This window comes from Dermacentor silvarum, chromosome 5, assembly GCF_013339745.2.
Source record: "Dermacentor silvarum isolate Dsil-2018 chromosome 5, BIME_Dsil_1.4, whole genome shotgun sequence".
In the NCBI taxonomy this organism is placed as follows: domain Eukaryota; kingdom Metazoa; phylum Arthropoda; class Arachnida; order Ixodida; family Ixodidae; genus Dermacentor; species Dermacentor silvarum.
Window position 1 is genome coordinate 100,888,771 of NC_051158.1, and position 22,348 is coordinate 100,911,118.

Consider the following 22,348-nt stretch of genomic DNA (forward strand, 5'->3'; position numbering starts at 1 on the left):
GTGCAGTTAATTTGTACTGTACATCCGAGATACTCACGTCTGCAATATTCTTTTGTGTATTGTATCTCTTGTAGAAAAGTTGCTAATAAAATCGCGAAATAAAGCACATTTTAGTGCCTGTTATTGTCCTACAGAAACGCAATAGCCACGCGCTGTCGCAAGCTGGCTCACGTATCATAACGGAATAGGATAAAATTTTAGCAAACAGAGATGCGCTGCTGGCATTTCTTCAATACATTAACAACCACACACGCGACAAAAGATTGCCATTACAAAACAAGAGGCTGAAAATGACAGCTCCTAGAACAAAGCGGACTGTAGTAGCAAACGCCACTCGTGCTAGTTCCCTCTTGCGTCTTCCGAGAAAATTGCACACTCGTCGAGCGCATTGCAGACGACAAGCGAGATGGCCATCTCTCTCTCGCGCATAAAAACAAATGCGTTGCCATAGCAGCAGGCTTAGCTTTTAAATTCTTTTTTTCTCAGAAGCATGACCTACCCATCACTAGGGGGCAAACTGGCGCTTGTGAAGCAATTCCCGTTTACCTGGGCGGTATACCAGCTGTCACAGCCGTGGTTTAATGGCATGGAAGGGTGTGACTGGAGACTGCATTATCGTGCATCTTGACGCTGCTGCATCCGACGTGACGTGTCCCGCCGTGGCGATGAAAGCGGAGGGCTACGCGAAGAAACGCTTTGCGATGTTCACTTTTTCGTAACAGAAGGTCTGATGGCACCGCAGGTAGCAATATTGGTTGCTTGGAATACTTTTTAAATGGTAATGCGATACAACTGTCTCATATGAATACACGGCGTTGCAAAGAATGGCGAGTGCTTCGAGGATTCTGTGAACATGTTTCGCAGGTATTGTAATATATTGTGACTGTGTGTTGGCCATGCTACTTTTCATCAATTGAAACCTGTTTTCTTATTGGGCCATGTATATTGGCTTTAGAGTCCTACGCTTATAAAAGTGATTTTTCAAACCTCTTTCGCACTGTCATTCATTCCCATCCTAGTGACTCACGTTCGTAAGGCACGTACGTTTTAAAACCTATGGACATCGTTACCAGCCTGCTTAAGTTCGCCTTGAGAGACAGGCCACTCTTATGGCGCATAAGCTGATGCTCAGAAAAAAAAGTGTTCGAGTAACGGTCAAAATGGCGGACCTAAAGGAATTTAAACATTCTCTCCAAGGAACGTAAATCACGACGTCGCTTCTACTTCTTGGTATGACGTCATTATTCTTTATTTACGTTTCTCTGGGCAGAAGTTGTCCCCCCGACACACAGCTTGCGACGGTTGCAACATAGCGCCATTTTCTGGACATGTAGGTTTCTATAGAAGCTTCACTACCAGTTTACATATACCTTGTACACTGCATGAAATACCTCGTCATACATGGGTGGCACGAAACAAAACGAAAATTCCTTCGTTGTCCATCGCCTGCAAGAGCGAATTTGTTAAAATAGCGTTGCCAAGAATTGCACTTTGGTGTTGAAAACAGCGCCACGAGTCATTCGATCGATCCGTGGACGGCATAAGTTGGCGAAGCGGCCGCAGAACGGAATCGTCGTAGGCCACTGTAGCGATGCTCAGACAATTTTCACGGGCACGTAGAAACAGAAGATCGTCGTGCCGTTGCCTGCCTTCAGGCGAATTTCCGATTTGACTTGAAGCTGCAACGAAGCAAAAACATACACGTGCAAAGGCATTGAGTGGCAACAACGTTTATAGGGCTCAGCAATGAAATCTCGCCGTCTGTAATACATACCGTTAAAAAAGGTGACAGCGTCCCTGACCTGAACTGACGGCAGTGGTGACACCTCATCGGAATGCTATAATAGCTTACTTTTGTCATTACAGAGACGGTCACATTCGCGCACTGCATGACGAGTTTACGTAGGTTCCCGAATGCATGGCTGGAAATCTGAGACAAATAATTACTGATACATAGGTGTTGTACAGCTGCACAATTTTACCGTGCCTTTCCGAGAAGAATACACTAACGTCAAATGTACAGACATAGCATCTGCAGTCATTTCCTATTTGCAGCGTCTCCGCATGGCAGTCGACTGCATATTCTATAGTACTATAGCTATGTTGCAGTATTCCAAAGCATCTGCAGTCGTCTGGTATGTGCAGCGTCTGTACATAGCAGACTATCGTGGCAATATGCGTCGTCATTTTGCGACAGAAGCGCGAGAATGTCGCTAATTAGCTGCCGCCCGTAGTTTCTGCAAACGCCTTCTGCTGACCAACTGGCGCGCAGGAAAGACAAAGAAGCGCTTACGAGATTACTCTTGTTGAACCATTTAGTTTCAACAGCCGCGAAATACAAGAATCTGATCAGCAGAAAGGCGCAGGCATTCTTCAAAGATGGGTGAGGTATGGTACTACAAACGCTAACGGTGTACCCTAAGGATTTTAGTGGTGGTGGCTCCCGGTTTTGTTGCAGCACGATCGCTGCAACCGACATCATCATCAACATGCGCGCCTCCACACCTCCACATGCGCGCTTGTCGCAAAAAACATTCTGTTCTATCATGGGCCAAAACTAAGCGCGCCGTATTTGGGGACTGCAGAATAACTGGACCACAATTTTGACCATCTGGGATTCCTTAACGTGCCCCCAATGCAAGGTACATGAGTGTTCTTGCATTAGTCCCACAGGTATTGAACCCGCGACCTCCTGCTTAGAACGCAGTGCCTTAGCCATTCAGCTGGGTGTGCACATTTTGATACGTTAAGGTTGTTAATCAATGCTCAAATGCAGATGGTAATAATGACTTTCATATACCTGAATATTGGGCTGCTCCATAAATTCGATGCTAGGGTGGTCTTCGCAATAAACGTGCACAAAATATTTATTCACCAGACGAGCACGAGAAGTAACGTGTGATCCATCATGCACCTGTGAAATATCTGAGCCGGTGTTAGTGAGAGGTTGATTTCCAATTTTTTTTCCCACCGCTATACGAAGAGCATGGCAGTAATCCTTTTCCTGCTTCGCCTGAGATAGAAGTGTTGCTACGCATTTTGCAGCATCAAAAGCAGATTTTTTTTATAAGTTCCATAGTGCACAGGGATCTCTGTAACCATGGTTAGGGAAGTTTAGTCTAAGCGAAATATCTGGTATGTGCGCATGTGCCAACTAATTTATATATTCTTTGAAAGAACACCAGTTTTAGTTGACTGAGAAAATGAAGGAACAAAATATTCACAAATGCCTTCCAGTCTGAGGTTGGTAAATAAGCCTGCAAGTTTATTCTGTTATATTTGCAAATGTGCTTCTGTGCAACGATACGCCAACAGGCAGGCATTTCGAGCGCAGCATACAGGTTCAAGTGTTTACTAAACCTAGTGCTACAGGGCAAAGAGCTCACATCAGGAGCCGGTGTAAAAATATTATCTAAATTTTTCTCCTGCCGTGTTGCCTGATGAACTTGTTGATTAAGCGTGAAGCCTACAATTATTTCAGTGAAACCGCGAGTCCGGTTCAGCGGGAGGTCAGCTCGGTCCAGTCAGCGTCCGGATAATTACCAAAAAAGTAATACTTTTACACTGTTCAATGCGGATTTACAAGAATTGTTTTTCGCGCACGCTACTCTTTTACAGTCGAGAAGGGACTTAGGCACATCAACTCATCGCCTTTTCAGTATTAGGTAAAACTTGTTACTAAGCGCTTCATTTGACATGATGTACATCGCAATAAAAAAAACTGACTCGCAGCAGCAGAAGAGTGTGTGTTGTGATTTCTTACACTTCGCCTTACACTGCGTATCGTGATATCAAAATAACAGCATTTCCTCATAATGACAAACTCACCGTAGGGAATGATGGCAGTACTGAAATCTCCTTGGCAAACGTGTACTGCTTTCCAGCTTCCAGAGGACACTGTAGACCACTTTTTGCGCAGGCGTTTTTCTTGAAGCCCGGCATGGGGAGCCAGGTGCCGGGTGTCAGCTCCCCTTTGAACGTCGCCTGAAGTTTGTCAAAGCTGGCCTCTGCGAATAATGCACGCCAAAAATAACAGATTTATTTAATACTGGAAGAATGGGTCAGTAGGCCTCTCAAGAAACTTCATGAAGAATAATAACAAAAAACGAATTGTCCTTCACAATTTGCGTAAACGTGCTCTAATTATAACCACCGAATTTGGCATTCAATCCACGTGCGCGAGCTTATAAACGTTTCTAGATTGAAAGCGAGCAGCACAACGACCTAGATAGAATGAGCTTTGTCCGCCTCGTCTCACTATTCAAGCGCCAGCGTGTCAAGATTATAATTTCCTTTCCTTTGTGAACGAAAATGATGAAGGTGTTGCTCAGGCTCTCCTTGTTCACCCATGCATGTGAAATTGTCTCATTAGCCAACTGCTCCAAAGATGTTAATGTATTATTTTTCACAAATGAGAAAAATCGCAAAGGTGACTGTTCGGAGTACACTTTTCGGAAACTTTCCGGAATCGACCTTCGGGCCCTCCCGGGCCGAAAGGCGCCGGGGGCAGGGGGCACGTTCTACTCTGTGCCAGCTTAGCTTCAAAGCCATCAGCGTCGGGGACACAGTCCAGCGCACGCTGTTTTGGCGGCCGCCCGGAGCAGAACGCCCTCTTCCTCTCCCTACACTCCCCCTGGAGCGCTGCGCGCTACGGAAGACGGCGCGCTTCCTTCCCGCTTCGTTCGCTTGCGTGCGCCACATAGAGCCGCGATCGCCAACTCACCCTCGCACGCTTTCACTCGCACATACCAACGTTCCTAGACTAGCTCATGCAGCATACAGCGCGCCGCGACGATTTTATCGCCGTTGGACTTTATAGGCAACCTCACGGCGGCGACGACGGCAGAAATGAGCCTGGTGTATCCATATAATTTCTATCGCAATAATAATAATAATAATAATAATAATAATAATAATAATAATAATAATAATAATAATAATATAGTAAGAATACGAATGACACTGTAGGGAAAGTTCGGGAATAATCCTGACTGCTTGGGCATTCATAACTACCATCCGAGATTCAGCTCGCGAGCACTCTTGATTTTCGTTCCCGTCGGAATGCGAATATCAATCCCGCGACCACATGCACAGCAACAGAGCGTCATAGACTGTGAGCCACAGCGGCAGGTGCACTCCTAAAGTGCCTGCTACTGCGGCTAGGCATTAGAAGCCAGAGCACGGCATAATGAAACTGCATGCGTACCCTATTTTCGGACGAGGTGAATCACTTGCCTCGTCTTTGACGCGCGGGTCACCTTGGGATACCTTTCCCGGATACTTTCCGAGATCCACTTCGGCCATGACTTACACCTTTATATATATATGATGTGAAAGTTAACGGATCTAGTATTACGCATGCAGGCGATTAAATTTGAAGTACGTGGTAAGAATCTTTGATACGAGGTTATTATCTATCACCTGCAAGGTGCGCAATTACTGCATACAAACTTTGAACTACGTACATGTAGCATTAAACACACATTACAAAAAAAGGTCAAAGTGGTCCTTTTCGCACATATTTTTGGAAAGGCAAGATGCACAGTCATTGCCTACCTGTTTACCCATACCGAAAACTGGTCTTGACTTTGCGGCTTACACACACACAAACACAAGCACGCACGAAATCACATGAAAACGCATCCTAGGCGTGAATACACAACAGATCTCACGATACCGATCTCAGGATAATGAATCGAATGCCGCAAAGTAAGCTAAAAAATTGCTGGCTCTCCCGTAATGGACAGCAGATGTAAGCATGAAACGGCTACCATGTGGTGTCTTTTGCTGCCTGTGGTGACAAAGAAAAAGGGTAAAGAAAAGGACGCCTTCAACCGCTTTTCTTCCAACAGTGCAGCGCGCTCAGCGTCTCTCGTTACTTTTACAGCGAAGCTGTTTATGAGGACCCTGTGCTGTCGTTTCGGACTTCAATAAAAAAATGCAGCCAATTCCACGAAGTGAAATCTGTCGAAGAAGCGGAGCTGTGGTCGTTCTGTTTCTGCGATTGTCGCGTACGTTTCTTTTTTTGTTTTTGTTTTTTTCGCTGTCGTATTCTTCGTTTTGGATCGAAGGAACGACCACATCTCCGCTGTTTCGACAGATGTCACTTCGTTTAACTGGCTGCATTTCATTAGTGAGACATGGACATCAAGGTAAGGTATAAAACGCTTTTATTCAATGTTTAATCCCTTGCATTGCTTGGGTTTTGGCTGGTGTCACGTCCAGTTTTTTTTTTTTTTCCTTTACCAGCACGGCCTTGCGATCACAGCAGTAGACGGTCAGTGGATGCCGTCCATCGTGCCAAGAGAGTGCGGCGCAAACAGCTGCTATTATTGACCCTTTTTCCAGCGCTCTCATGGGCGCTGCCATGTTTGATCACGTGGTGACGCATCCATTGCTTGCCTCAGCTGCCTCCGTGTTTACTATGCAAGCGCGTGACGCCGGTGCGGCGCAGCCAACCTCCGTTCGACGCATTTCGTAGGCGGTGACTATGTGGACGACATGAAGCTTTGGCCCCAGCTTTAGAACATGTGAGTGCTTTCAGAGCTCATTACGCCTTGTCCAAACGGCGCAAGCAGCGTATAGGGTGCTTGTACTAAAATCGGGGCTAGAAATGTATTCCAACATGTCCAAATTTTCCGCTTATGATTTGAATCAGGATCACTGTGCTCGTTCTTTACTTGGCAAGCATTTTGAAGCAGCGGCTTGTCATGTTTCTGACTCAGTAAAGTTTCTATTTGATTGTTCCACTATTTCCGCTATTAGGCTGAAAATAAACAATCGGCTCGCGGATGTGCTCTACTGCAATAGATTTGTTCTTGAGGCGCACAAAGCTTGGAATACAAATGTTCTGTACTTTGTGGTAGCTTGTAGCAAAGGCGTATTATCGGTAGTACTCTGTGGACCGTCATGAAACGTTCAGCTTCCAACATTCGAGTCTTGTCGGTGTAGTCGCCGTCACTCATGCTTCCGCACATTGATTCAAGTGTGCGCCCATTCACTTATTATTGATACGTTGGCAGTGGGGCATGGTGTACGTTTCCGTGCGAATAGGGGTAGATGTGTAAATAACGTGCGAGAAACTTACAATGCCAGTAAGTGAGTAAGTGGCATTACTTCCTTTTGTAACAAGCGGTACTCACTCTTAAGTGCCAACGTTGCGGAGTTCAAGTCCTTTCCTTGGAGGTTAGCTATACAGTGCTGGCGGATGAATTATCTTTTTTTAATTATCTTTTTTTTATCCTCGAGGAAAGCCAACATCACGAATGGCCGGCAACAGAGGTAGTCTTTATGTAGCAGCGGCGACACAGATTGATTCCATTCTTTAATATGCGAATCAATATTTTTGCAGCTAACTACCACGCACGTCTTCCGTTTATCGTTACACATTTTGCTGCATGAATTGGGCACAGTGCATAAGCGAACACCCACTTGCATTTCCGACAGCTGATTGAACAGTAGCAGGGCAGAAGCAGTAGTGGTTTCGTATTCGTGCGCATTCGCTGAGGCAACGTATAGCGCCCCGCCGAAGGCGCCATCTCGTTCCTCTAGAGAACACTGCTCCGAGAAAAGGGTCGATACCCGGCGCCTCTCCTTCCCCCGGCGCGCGCTCCGATTGGTCCGCTCCTCTCCTTCCGGCGACCGGGAGGAGAGGAGCCCTCCCGGGTCACGTGACCTCTCTGTCTCTGCTACTGCGCGACACGCTCGACTAAGCACTGCACCGCAGTTAAAAGAGGCCACGTGACCTAGCGGGACAGAAAAGCTCAACAGGGGGAAGAGGGTTTGGACTGACCCCTTTCCCCTGTGCCTAATGTCCGTGACCGTGTCTCCAATGGAGCCTAGTATTGTATCCGAGGCATTAAGAAAAGCTACCTTGAAAAGCCTCAGTCCTTGTTCGGAGTAATTTTTAAGTGTAGTCTGCAAATCTATTAACCAATTTGGGTAATCTTACTTCTGATTATATTGTTGTGAATGACTTTAAAATTACGTCATAGTCTTTAAGCTAACATCCGCTTTGACACCTTGCACGCGGAAATTAGCCCAGCAAAACACAGAGAGAAACCTCACGCCAAAAAAAAAAAAATACACTGAGAGAACCGCAAAAAAAGCACTCCTAAAGCATGGTCACCACGCGAAGCACGCAAACGCTAAAATAAGGTGACAGAATGGTGAAACAAACAAAATGTCGCAGTTTCACCCGAAAGGCGTAGCATCAATTGCGATGGCCAATTAGTAGAGAGCTATGCGGAGTAAGGATAGTAATTTTATCAGCTGTATAAACATGGACATGCAGCAGCACCAACAACGCGCAGAACTGTTGTCGAAGCCGTCGGCCTCTTGCCCGCGTTCGCACCGAACGCGCGCGGCGTTGGTGACTGTTGCCGGTGCCTCTGGGGGCGGCTCGTAGGTTTTCGACGAGTTCAGAACGGGACACTCGTCGAACAGCGTTGGAAGTCTTTATCACCTTCTCGCCTCGCAATGTTTCTATATATATACGCATTTGGTGCCGCAGCTAAACGTCGCCTCCCCTCCCTCCCATCCCCCCACGAGCTTTAGCGCGACGGAAGAAGTCGCGTTTGCTTTCCGCCGTGCTTTCGCTCCCCGAGAAAGCGCGCGTCCCTCGCGCGCTTTCACTCGCACATACAGCATACGGCGCGCGGCGACGATTTCATCGCCGTTGGACTTTATACGGGACCTCACGGCGGCGACGACGACGACGGCTCTGGGTTTTGGCTCAAGGTCACTTGAAGGTCGCCGACAACGGGAGCTACAAGCATTTTGGGCTTAATATGCTATCTGGATGTAACGTGATTCCCACTTCTTGTGCTTGAGGAGATAGTGCTTCCTCACCAGGTGTGAAGTCCACTTCTATGCGGACGGTCTTTCCTCTCTCGAAGTTGCAGGGCACCTGTGGGCACGAGCTCACTCGCACTTCCTTGAAGTCGCCTCCTGGAGTAAAAAAAAAGCACAGGAATTTTATAAATATAAGCATTTGATATGTAGCCTCGGAACAAAGTGCGACAGCGCAACACGCTAGGAACAGTGCGTCCCAAACTCTGGCAGATGGAGACGCACTTAAGACGTTATCGTAGCACATCAACATTCGCCACACCCTACTATACAGGGTGTCCCAGCTATCCTGCAGCACGATCTTAAAAAAGAGGAACGGCGTTACGTGAAGCAAACCTAGTGCGTATTGTTGCCAGTACAGTGGAGTAGCCGCCAGTAATTTTTTCGTTACTGAGATTTAATTAGGTAATTGTAATTGATTATCTAACTAGAGAAGTACTGTCCTAATTATCAAAGTGTCAATGAGAAAGTTGTAGAGCGACATGAAAAACTCCCGATACAGCTCTCTGTTGCTCAATACGTACTACATAAATGCGTCAAAGAAGCGCGCGAATACACGGAGAATTGCCGCGCGACACTTTGCGTGCATTTGCGGGCTTCTTTCACGCTCGGAAAAACACTTTTATGTAGCATGCACGTATTGAGCAACAGAAAGCTGTATCGGTAGTTTTTCATGTCGCTGTACAACTTTCTCATTGATACTTTGATAATTAGGACAGTACTTCTCGAGTTAGATAATTAATTACAATTACCTAATTAAATCTCAGTAACAAAAAAAATTTTGCGGCAACACTGTGCTGCAAACAATACGCACTAGGTTTGCTTCGCGTAACGACGTTGCTCTTTTTTAAATCCTGCTGCGTGATAGCTGGGACACCCTGTATATCCTGCACTATCGGAATAGCACTTACACAAAAATGCAAGCGTGGCGCTGCTATAGTGTCTACATACCGAATAACACCATAAAAAGAGACACTGTAGTAGCGGAGCCAGTGAATGCTGACGCGGACTGAATAATACATGATACGCCAAATGGGTATATACTGAGCTCCAACCTTTCGCAGAAAACATTTCGCGACCAATGCGTACACTACAAAGCGATGATGGCCGGGATAATGTAACGATGGCATTAAAATTGCAATTCCATCCTCGCTACGCTTTCGATATCGCTCGAATCGGAAGGTCGCGAGCGGTTGCCAAAAATAACTGAACATAATCAAGCGAAAGGAACCGCTGTATTATGCCGGTTCAGCTTGTTTAGCGACACACTGCGACAGAAATGTTGACTTTTAGGCGCACTGTGCAAACGATGACGAAGCTGTTGGATGGCCTCCGACGCCGGCTTTGAGCAGTGGTAGCTTCCAATTGAGTCACGGACAACACTTGTCTCGTGCGAGCTTGCAATGAGCTGAGTATCAGCGGGACTGTTTTACTGATTAGAACACCCGATTCTCGAAGGTAAATACCGGGTGTTTCAGCGAACACTTTCCAAATGTTTTAAAGGTTGCCTGTGGTAGATAGCCCAATTCCAGTTAATGCGCTGGTCTACTCGAAGAGGCGTGAGGCGAGGCTTTCATGCAACGGTCAATGAAATTCTACAAACTGCAATGTGTACAGTTGTCCTTATTTTATCCGATGCAACACAGACTCATATGAAATGTTTCCTTATGCACTGCACAGGTCAGAACTTTAATGTATACATAGCTAGGTGAACTCACTCAGACGACAGCTGTCTAAGGCTTGGACATAACCATGAGGCTGAGTTGGTGTGAGCCTGGCTACGAAGAAATTTGGTGAATATGGGTCAGAGCAAGCTCGACTAAGAATAATTTTGGGAAATGAGTCAGAGCAAGCTTGGCTGAATATAATTTTGGTAAATATGAGTCAGAGCAAGCTCGGCTGTGTATAATTCTGGTGAATATGAGTCAGGACAAGCTCGGTGATGGGATACGGTTATACGAGTTTATGCAGTAATACATGTAATTGCAAACCCATAAGCCACACTGCCTCAGTCTTGCTGGGCACGGCCTATGCGTCGTGATGCGTTTGCACACTTCATGAGCTGTGGACGTGCAAGAAACATCCGCACTTGAAAAGGTGCTATAATTCACAGAAAAGGATGCAACTGGCTGACTTCACTGCAAAGTTTTGATCTGCTTTTGTTTAATGTGTTAACTACTGCTTATAAAAACAAGGTGTTTGCCTGCTTTTCGCATTGTTGCATGTGTTTTACAGGAAGTAGAGAGAAGCAAGAAAAGGCAGGGATGTTTATGGCGAAGTAGTTTCTTGGAATACTGCGATATGTTACGACCGGCATTAACAAAATAAATTAAATGCACTGCAGTAACTGCAATATGTAAATACGTTGTGAGGGTTAATACAGGTGCAGTAAGGATACAAAGTCGGCATTACATTGAAAGTTTATTGCTTTCTGTGCAGGACAAAACTGATAGATCAGAAAAATGAGACAAATCTATTTAAATAATGTTTATCACGCAATAATGCTTCGAAAACAAATTCACGATGCTGTTTATTCCCAGTCAAAGCGTTAAATATGCTATTGTAGAAAGTTCATTACGTTCTATAGTTTGCACGTTCGCTTTGCGAGCTTGATAAGTAGTTGCGTCTCGCAGTGGAGGTAACAGAGCCTTGAAATGAGATAATTCATTGGGCAAAATGAGCGCGTCAGCCGAAACCAACTGACTGCAACTAAATGGTGGCGCGTATAGCGTGACCATTTGACCGCAGCATTTTGTCCAGAGTTTCATATTCTGTTCCATCCGTGAAAGCATATCGCGCTCAAACTGCGGCGTTTTCGTATATAGCGGATAGCTTGTACAGTCAGAAAATTGGTACGACATCCGAAGGCCATGTCTTCTCGTGAGGGACACCTCGTAGTAGTTACCGACTCGCAGCGCGTGTGAATAACGGAAAAGCATGCAAACGTGCGTACTATCAGCACCCGAAGCCAACGTAAAAAAAAAAAGCGTCGCTTCATTAGCAACGTAGCGTTTCAATTAAGAAACGCACAGAAACCACAGAACCGCATCTGACCTACGAGTTTTTATCTGCCTCTTTGCGCCATCCCGGCTCCACTCAATTAGTTGCACTGTTCAAGGCTTGTTGAGCCAACGCTTAAAGATAAAAAAGTATCTATAAATGTTGCGTTGAGCGACCGACGCCATTTCCAAGAACAACCCGCGAAGTAGCTCACGGCGAAGTTTCGGTGAAAAATCGCAGCGATCGCTGCGACCGTTGGTCGCAGCCTTAAAGGCTGTTTCACATGGTGCGATTTTGCACTGCGATTTTCGCAGCTACGATTTTCGCAGATGCGAAATTCGCAACGGTCATTTCACATGGTGCGATGTCAACAATGCGATTATGCGACGCCCAGGGTTGCTTGCTGCCAGATTTTGTCGCACACGCCGCATAAATTCGTTAATGTAATGAAAAAGACGTGCGCGTTATAAAATAATTGACCTCTCTTTATTAGGACCAAATAATACGTGCGTTTTGTAATTTAAAAACGCTTCAAAGTTTAGTTTGTTTTGGAGTGCGCAACAGCGGTTTGTGAAGTTCAATACGAGGAGAAATGGCGGACATAAACAGCTGTTCGCAGGTGGTCGTTCAGCGTTGTGTGCTGTCTCGTGTGTGTTTTATGCCTGTGTCGTTCTACCTGCGGTTAAACAAATTACAAGAGGACCTATCAACAAGCCCCTATAGCTGTTGTCATCGCATATGCAGTATTCGGGATTCGGCTGCAGCGGAGTCGTCATGTCAACGCAGAGACCCTCGCGCTACCCGTGATTAACGTCAGCTTCTGAAAAACGGATGTGTGTGTATTTATCGTGATTGCGCATTAGTGGTTCCTGCTCCTAGCAATATTCTTGCACCAAACTTAGCAGCAAGCACCAACCCAAAAGCTCACGTCTGCCCCTGAAGAAAGCCGCAAATGATCTGTGTGTAATTACTGAACGTGCAATGGAATTTGTGTTGTGAACGTTTATCTTAACGCCAGCCTGGCTCGTCCCTCTCGGCGCCTGTGCTGTAATTATTCATACAAGTGCTCTCTGAATATTTCGAAAGGCGTAAAAGCCGACACCACATTTTTTTAGGAGCTGCAGTCACTTGTGTACGTAGTATCGTATCATTCTGGCAGACATGGGCGTCGTCTATTTTCTCGTCCTGTTTCTTGCGCTGTTAGTGTGCTGTGAATCTGTATCAAGAAGCTTAAGTTAATATGCTGCAGTACGTAGCGCAGCCACGTAGCCACACGGCTAACATTAAAATACCTTGTTAGGAGTACGTTTGTTTGTTTAATAACAAAATCGAACGCTAAAATTTTCTATTCATGGTGGCAAGTGTAAGGTGAGAAGCTATCGAAACTATCCGCTAATGGCATGCGTGTGCTTCTACCTGCTTCAGCACGTTATCCTTAAAGTGAGGCTGAATACCCCTGATAACCAAAAACATATGCAACTGGAGCAGGTGCTGATTCTTTTCCTGGAAATGAAAGCCAGCATCCCAGTCTGTTAAGCTAGTCATGTACTTAACCTATATTAGACCAATGTTAGAGCATGCTAACTGGAGCCATTTCAAAGTGAGTTATTTGACCAAAATAAGAAAGTGCAAGGAAAGTGTCAAGGTACAGTCTAATCTGGTATTCCCGAACCGATTGTATTAGCAAAACTTTATGCCTCCCTGAATTGCCTGCATTAAACCAATGCTGAAAACAGGGAAAGCTGATTCCCTTTCTTGCTGTTGAAAAGCTGCTAGAATCTCAATAACAGACCACTTATGTTCTGAGAGAAAGTGAGGGGCACTGACAATATCTCTAATCTTTTGTATGAGCCTTCACCTTGAACGAAAATGGAATAAAAATATTTACCTTTGCAAGCCTCGGAATGCAAACATTCTCAAAATCTTGAGGAGCCACATTAACTTTTTGAGATACAGACAATAAAAAGTGTCCCTAAGTACAAGTGCACACTGAACACACTTGAGTGGTTGAGTGGCCAGCTGCGAATGCAAAAGCGTCCATAGCTGCTACCTCGAGGTAACTGCTAGGTTGCACGTGTGTTTCTCCTATAGCCCATGTACCTGGCAAGGGGAATGGTTATACGTAGTCCTGTGCTTTTTCTTTTTTTTTTTCAATAGGTAGGGGCTAGCTGATTCCATCTGTTTATGTATTTATCATTTGTGTGCATCTTATGTGCATGTGTTTGTGTCATGTTCTGATTGTTATACGTGCAGTGATGCAAGCATCTTTGTTTTAATATATTGCATACAGTCATTTATTAAACTTTATGTTGAAATGTACAAAATGTGGCCACCCAGTAATGGCTAGAATAGACAGCAGGATTGGCAAAAAATACGATGCAGATCCAATGCACTTGCTTGAATCGATATGAGGCGAAGCTTTCACGCAACGGTCAGTTGAACTCTAGAAAACTAACTGCAGTGTTTACAGTTGTCCTTATTTCACCCGATGCCACACGTACTCATAGACAATGTTTGCTTATTCACCGCACAGGTCACATAATGTAATGTATACATAGCACGGTGAACTCACTCAAACGTCGGCTCACTAAGACTTCGAACTAACCGTGAGTCTGAGTTCGTTTGAGCCTGACTGATTAGAATTTTGGTGAATACGAGTAAGAGCAAGCTCAGTTGAGTAAACTTTAGTGAATATTGTCATGTGGTAGTCGGGGAAAGCTGATCCAAGTATAATTTTACTGAATATGAGTCAAAGCAAGCTCGGCAAGTAGATTTTTGGTAAATATGACTCAGTGCAAGCTCACCTGAGTAGAATTTTGATGAATATAAGTCGGAGCAAGCTTGGCTAAGTAGATATTTGGTGAATATGACTCGGTGCAAGCTTGCCTGAGTAGAATCTTTGTGAATATTAGTCAGATCAAGCTCGGCCAAGCACAATTTTGGTGAATATGAGTCAGAGCAAGCTCGGATAAGTAGAATTTTGGTGAATATGACTCGGTGCAAGCTTGCCTGAGTAGAATATTTGTGAATATTAGATCAAGCTCGGCCGAGTATAATTTTGGTGAATATGAGTCAGAGCAAGCTCGGATAAGTAGAATTTTGGTGAATATGACTGAGCAAGCTCGATTGAGTAATGATGGGATATGGTTATACGAGTTTATGCAGTAATACATGTAAGTGCAGACTCATTAGCAATATTGCCTCCATCTTGATGGGCTATACCTACGCCTCGTGATGAGTCTGCACACTTTATGAGCTGTGGACATGCAAGACCCACCCACACTTGAAAAGATACTATCATTCATACGAAGGAATGCAACCGGCTGACTTCACTGCACAATTTTGATCTGCTTTTGTTTAATGAGTTATCTACTGCTTATAAAAACAAGGTGTTCGCCTGCTTTTTGCATTATTGCATGTGTTTTACAGGAAGTAGAGACAGAGAAGCAAGAAAAGGCAAGGATGTTTATGGCTAAGTAGTTTCTTAGAGTACTGCGATATGTTACAAGCAGCATAAACAAAAGTAATTCGACGCACTGAAGTAAGCGAAATGTGCAATTACCTTTTAATGTGAGGGTTAATACAGATAACACACTGAAGGTTTATTGGTTTTTTTATTCAGGAGAAAAATGATGCATCATAAAAATGAGAAAAAAAATTTGTTTAAATATTGCTTCGAAAATAAATGGGCAATACTGCTTCAAAGCGTGAAATATGCTATTGTAGAACATTCATTACGATATCCAGTTTGCACGTTCGCTTTGCGTCTCGAAGCGGAAGTAACAGAACCTTGAAATGAGATAATTCATTGGGGAAAATGCGCATGAAAGCCCTAACCAACCGACTGCAACTAAATAGTCGCGCGTATAGCGTGACCTATTGACCACAGCATTTGTCCGTAGTTGCATATTCTTTAAATTGTTCCGTCCGTAAAAGCATACCGCGATAAAACTGTGGCGTTTTTGTATATCGCGAGTTGTGTCCAGAACCAGAAAATTGAGACGACATCCGAAGGCCATGCCTTCCCGTGAGGGACACCCCGTAGTATTTACCAACTCGGAAGTACGTACTATCAGCACCCGAAGCCAACCTAAAGAACAGCGTCACCAGATTAGCAACGTAGCGTGTCAACAAACTCGTAGAAATCACAGAACCGAATCTGACCTACGAGTTTTTATCTGCACTGTTCGCGTGTCGGTGCTGATGTTACGTACCGATTGCGCAATCCAAGGCTCCACTCAATTAGTTGCACTGTTCGAGGCTCGTTGATCCAATATTTATAGACAAAAAAGTATCTATAAACGTTGCGTTGAGCGACCGCCGCCATTTTCCAAAACAGACCGCGAAAAGCCTCTCGGCGCAATTTCGACGGAAAAATCGCAGCGATTGCTGCGACGTTTCGACGCTGCGACCAACCGGTTGGTCGCAGCCGAAAATCGCAGAATCGGCCCTGCGACTGCGATTTTCGTCGCATGCGACGAAAATCGCACTTCCGGTGCGATAATCGCAGTGCAAAATCGCACCATGTGAAACGGCCTTACAACGGGAGGGAGTCGTACTGCGCCTGCGATTTCCGCCGCATGCGACGGAAATCGCACTTCCGGTGCGATGAAAATCGCATCATGTGAAACAGGCTCAACAGTCGCTCTTGGTTATCAAAGCTATCGCGGAGCGCCGCAAACGCAGAGAAAACGGAGAGGACGAGAAGCAAGTGAAGGCGAGTGCGGCGAGGCGACCTCGGGAAGGCGAGGCCAGGAAAGGATAAATGTCGCTACTCTTATAGTTTATTCAGGGGGCTGAGTTGCGCAGCGTGCGCAACGACACCTGGCGGATCGTGGTACTTTTGGCGCGATGTCATGGGTGAGATGGAACACAGGTTTTATGCATAACTTAATATTAAATTATCGTGTTTTACGTGCCAAAACCACGATCTGATTATCAGGCACGCCGTAGTGGGGGACTCCGGAAATTTCGACCACCTGGGGTTCTTTAACGTGCACCTAAATCTAAGTACACGGGTGTTTTCGCATTTCGCCCCCATCGAAATGCGGCCGCCATCGCCGGGATTCGATCCCGCGACCTCGTGCTTAGCAGCCCAACACCATAGCCACTAAGGAACCACGGCGGGTAAATTATGCATAACTTCCCTCTGCGTTAATGGAACGCGACTGCAGGCTTCTGCGATACTTCACTTCTGCCTGTGGCACCGCAAACAACATCAATGAGGTGATAAACTACTTTCCCAAATGGCAGCTTACAGCCTTGGTCATCTAATCATTTTACATAGATGATGCCGTCTTCACATCTCGCAGCAAGCGCTCGCAAAAAAAAATAGCTTGTAGCAAAGATATATTAGCACTAGTCACTCGCTTGCTCTTAGGACTGCCACGAAACGTTCAGATTCGAACATTTCTGTGCTTTTCGTGTAGTGACCGTCATCTATGCTTCGGCACATAGAGTCAAGCTTGCGCCCATTCACTTAAACTTGATACGTTGGCGATAGAATGCGTGTAAATTTACTTCTGAGTTGGGTTATAAGCGTGTAGACAATGTGCGAGAAACTTACTATACCAGGAAGTGCCAACTGACAGCCCTTCACCAATACTTGCAACGGTTTGGACAGGGAGCTAACGCAACCAAATCCCACACCTTGACGATTATGCCCAGCGGGAAAACCAAGAAGGCCAAGATCGTTACAGACCATGTATATACAATAGGAGACGAGCCCCTCGCCGTCACGACACTTCAGACCACCTGGAAATACCTGGGTATCCGGTTTGATGGCACACAGTCGACCAACGATAGGTCAAGGGTGACCTGCGGGTTCTGCTTTCACGCTTGGCCAAGGCTCCCTTCATACCTCAACAAAGACTAGTAGCCTTGCGCCATTGCACAATAGCGCGACTAATCCATCGCCTGGTACTCGGTCCAGTCTCCTCAATATTACTCCTGTCGCTCGATAGAATGATGAGGGCTGCGGTGCGACACTGGCTCGCTCTGCCACTGGATGTGCCCCTCGGGTTCTTGTATGCCCCAGTGCCCGAAGGGGGCTTAGGAATGATGTGCATGGGAACAGCTGTCCCGGCTATGAGGATGCGAAGGCTGAATAGAGCCTGCTGTTTTCAGATAGACCATGAATGTGCTGCAGCTGCCTCCATGGATTTTGTTAGAAAAGAAGTAACACAGGCAGAAAGACTTGCAGTGTTCAAGGGTAATATCATCCGAAACACAACAGATTCCTCAAGGTATTGGCGGATAAACTTGCACAATAGCTTTGATGGCATGCCCTCGAAGGATTGCCTGCATGCAAAGGGCTCGACGGCGTGGCTCGGCGAGAGTACGACTTTCCTTCGCGGAAAATAATTCATAGATATGGTTAAATTCCACATCGCCGCCATACCTAATTTGACGAGATCGAAACGTGGTCAAGACGGCTCGGTAAAGTGTCGGGCAGGCTGCGACGCCAACGAGTCTCTCGGTCATGTGTTTCAACGATGTCACCGGACACATCATCAACGCGTCATCATCTTGGCATTCAGCGCCACGACTGCATGTTGCGACGTGTGGCCAAGAGACTCCGTGAGAAAGACTGGCAAGTCGAAGGAGAGCCCCACTATCGGGCGTCGCAAGGAACCAGAATCCCTGACCTGGTGGTTAGGAGGGACAGACAGTGCATGATCCTCGACATACAGGTAGTTGGCACTCGAGTCTCGTTGCAGGAGGCGCATGAGCGTAAGCGTTGGAAGTACCTTATTCCCGACAAGTTGGAGAGGATCAACCCCTCGTCAGCTCCCGTTGTCAGCTCAGTTACATTATCCTATAGAGGCACATGGGCACGCGCATCCGTCAGCACCCTTATTGATCCCGGCCTCGGTCGGAAAGATTTCAAGATTTTGACAGTGAGGTGTATCCAGGGGGGGAGGGGGGGGTAAGAACTGGTTAGCCGTAGTCTAGGACTCGCTCTCCAGGCATCCAAGTCGCAAGTGCGGCTTTCCGGTGGCCGAGGCTTCGATCACCGGACCGGGTTTCTCTGCCCATAATCAGAGTGACAAGTTTTTTCGGACGACTCTAGCCGACGTTCCCAGGCTGAAGTCCTTGTTTTGGAGGTTCGCGATACAGCGCTGGCGGAGTGAATTTTGTCATCCTCGAAGGAATCCGTGCCTTGCAAAGGGCTGGCAACAAAGGCAGTCCTTAAGTAGCAGCGGTCCGGGATCATGGTCATGCATATTCATTCCATTCCTTAAAATGCTAGTCACAATTTTTGCATCAAACTACAGCGCACGTCTTCCCTCTACAGCTCGAAATTTCGCAGCATGAATAGAGCACAGTGCGTTAGCGAACACCCAGGTGCATTTCCGACAGCTGATCGCTCAGAAGCAGGGCAGAAGTTGTAATGGTTTTGTATTCGTGCGCCTCCGCTGAGGCAACGCACGGCGCGCTGCCGGAAGCGCCATCTCTTTTTTTTCGTACAACCTGCTCCACGAAAAGGGTCAATATGCGGCACTGTTATTTCTCTCTGAGCACTACACATGTGAAGCCTTACTATTTTCGGGGTTATTTTCTGCGCGTTGGAGGTAATCTGGTTTATGAAGATCGTAAACAAGCTTGCACGTACTTCCGTCTACCGAGGAATAAGTGTCTGGAACATTTCCAAAACGTCATCATCAATTTCCGTGACGCACCAGCATTTTGGCAAATTGCCACAGCCGAAAGAAAGTTAACTTTTATGCGAGTCTCTCCTTTTTATTCAAAAAGGGCGTCGGTTTTCTCACGCATTTTTTTTACAATAACTACGACGCCATCCCAGGATGAATGAACCAGCTTCAAACGCAATATTTAAACGACACTTTCATGTAAAGTGCATTAAACGAGGAGTATGGCATTATGGAGAGGTCGTCAAAAACTGCGCGATAATTGTCAGGAAGCGTCTAAATGACTCCAGTTATCTTTAAATTTTTAAGCTTTTAACACGCACCATTAGTGCAGGCGAATGGAACACTACGCATAGTTTCTAGCTATCAATTTCACGTTTCGCGGCGCAGTGACTTGCCGTTGCACATAAACTTTTGACAGACCCGACCGCGAGCAATGCGAAATAATTGACGGGGGGCACGAATCACGCTGATTCTGGTAATTATATATGTATGCAACGCACTAAAAAATAAATTAACTTTAGTTCAATAGTTTATTTCCTAATATGCTATAATTTCCCCCGTAGGCCTCTCCGGTGCGTGCGTGCGCGTTGAATTTTTCGCACAATCGCATCTCGGGCAAGCCATACCTGGGCAAGTAGTAGAGCTGTTATGTAGTTGTCTTTTATAGTTGTTTGCTCAGACTCCGTTCAAATTGTATACCCTACTTACTCTTCGGTACAGGGATGCTACATATATGACAGGTGTTCGATGATGACATCTAATGCGGCTGTAAACCGGCTTAAATATTGTTGCTAGTGCAGAGGCCTAAAGTATATATATTGAATAAACTCTAGATGTTCATGGTTGAGAGGTTCACGCCGAGTGTTTCATAAAATGCGCTCTAAATTGCTTGAAAATAGGGAAGATTACATAAATGATTTTGTCGTGATTGCTTTTACCAGGGAGGCACACATTTGAAAATGAATCGCAGTCATTATTGAAGTAATTATACAAATTAGGTTACCTAATTTTTAACGAAAAGAGGCCTGGAATTTATTCCAGTGGGAGACTTGAAGCGTACCATACGACGAGCACACGGAACTATTGAAGCGTACCACACGACGAGCTCATGGCCGTATTTTAGTAACTGCATAGATTTGTGGACTCTGCATACGCCTCCGATAAGCGTAAGGCAAGGGAACTTACAAGAGGAGTTATTCTTCCGTAAAATTTTAGCATACGTTATGCAGGCAGTGATGCCTGTATTCTTCGGCAGGAGCTAGTAATGGATCTAGCCAAGAATAATTGTGGTCCTCTGTTAAAGGAAACATATTGGCTTAGAGCAAACATGTATTTGCCTCTCTGGCGGGTGTGGAAGAGCCGGCTTTGCAACACTACAACCCGCTTGTTGGCATTGGCACCTAGCTAACCTCCTGCGCAGTGGCATTTAGCCCAATTTTGCTTTTTTTCCATGCAGCGCCGATTCCTCTGTCGCTGCAACTAAATTTCTTTTCGCTGAGTAAATGAGTAAGGAAATATTTTAAGTGCAACCAGGTGAGTACGTATAGTCGAGAACTGTGGACCAGGCCCGCAGAGAAAACGCAAAATTTCATCCAGTTCAGCGTGCACAAACAGGAAATGAGTCAAGCACTACGATTGTCTAGCGAGGAAGTTTAGTTGGCCCTTCTTTGTTGGAAGTTACGTAAATGGGCCATGGCAAAATTCGGCGCCTTCTCTTAGCGCGTGCTCTACAAACCCTTGCCCCCTTACTGCGTTTCTCACGTAAGGATGATTGTATTTTTTTTTTTGCTTGTTACGAAGAGCAATATACGAAAAATGCAAAGCATGGAGAATAAATATACTGCAAGGCAATGCTGTTAATCGATTTAATTAGTTTCTGTATTCTTGATTCATGTCACCGGCGTTATATTATACGGGGCGGCAGAGAGAAGACGCAGACATCGCAAACAATGGGTGTTTGTGGTGTCCAGCGCTTGCGATATCAGTGTCTTCTCCTTCCGCACAGTTTACATCACGCTGTAACATGAATAGAGGATGAGGTGGCAACTTAAAATAATAGCGGTAGTAGCCCAGCAAGAAACACCTACTCACCGCACTTCTCTGGCGTGAGGACGTCGAGAGCAGCGACTGAGTAGCCGGCGACGAGCAGGAGACCCAAAGCAACGGAACACACCGAAGCACGAGCCATGACGGACGTCTACGCACGGACCGGGCTAATGCGCGTCCTTTCAGAGCGCGTTTGCGGGCGACTGCACGCGATCGGAGCACACCACTTCCTCTTGAGACCAAAAAAAGGAAAGAAAGAAAAGAAAAAATATGCACCGCCTAAACAAAACTGCGAGCGGTGCGCGCACTATCGCTCGCTCTCCCCTCGTAACCTTAACCCTCTCTCTCGCCTTGGCCACCGATCGTCTTACGTAACGGGCTCAGCTTCTTCCTGCTCACGTCATTCTGGTTCGCTCGCCGAGACAGGGCAGTCGGAGGCGTCTTCCCCGACTTCCGCTCCCGCTGCATTCGATCGCCCGATTTCCGCTCCGCGAACTCCCCTGAGCGATGCGACTTCGGGTTGCGTTACTCTGGTTAAAGCTGGCACCGAAATTCGGGCACATTAGGCGGGAAGAGTCGTTCGAACGCCGCCATTCACATGTGCGCGTAATTCCCAACCCTCTCTTTCCCTTCGCGCATTCATTCGATGCAACAGGTGACATCGTGCAGGCTTTGTTATCGCAGCACACGCGAATGAGTCTCCGACAGTGACATCTGTCAAGCCGGTTGCATCCGCAGTCGAAACATGGCAAACGCAATTGGACATCGCTCAGACGCAATACAGCGCTTAATTAACG

The 22,348-nt window shown here is 46.0% G+C and overlaps 1 protein-coding gene across 1 annotated transcript; it reads right to left on the reverse strand.

The window, feature by feature from the left end:
* Positions 1 to 1,198: 1,198 nt before the first annotated feature.
* On the reverse strand, positions 1,199 to 22,099 carry LOC119453672 (NPC intracellular cholesterol transporter 2). The gene is made up of 4 exons (XM_037715720.2): positions 21,597 to 22,099; positions 8,851 to 8,949; positions 3,829 to 4,007; positions 1,199 to 1,679 (listed from the first exon to the last, which is right to left on the reverse strand). The coding sequence occupies exons 1-4, from the start codon at positions 21,691 to 21,693 to the stop codon at positions 1,596 to 1,598; spliced, it is 459 nt and encodes a 152-aa protein (XP_037571648.1). The 5' UTR covers positions 21,694 to 22,099; the 3' UTR covers positions 1,199 to 1,595.
* Between the last annotated feature and the right edge of the window lie 249 nt (positions 22,100 to 22,348).

What these genes read in the sequence shown, in the direction of transcription:
- LOC119453672 (XM_037715720.2), bottom strand. Translation starts at nt 21,693, where the DNA reads ATGGCTCGTGCTTCGGTGTGTTCCGTTGCTTTGGGTCTCCTGCTCGTC. An exon ending in CCTCACGCCAGAGAAGTGCG is followed by an intron (nt 8,950 to 21,596) that starts GTGAGTAGGTGT and finishes TTTTTACTCCAG; the next exon opens with GAGGCGACTTCAAGGAAGTG. An exon ending in AGAAGTGGACTTCACACCTG is followed by an intron (nt 4,008 to 8,850) that starts GTGAGGAAGCAC and finishes CATTATTCGCAG; the next exon opens with AGGCCAGCTTTGACAAACTT.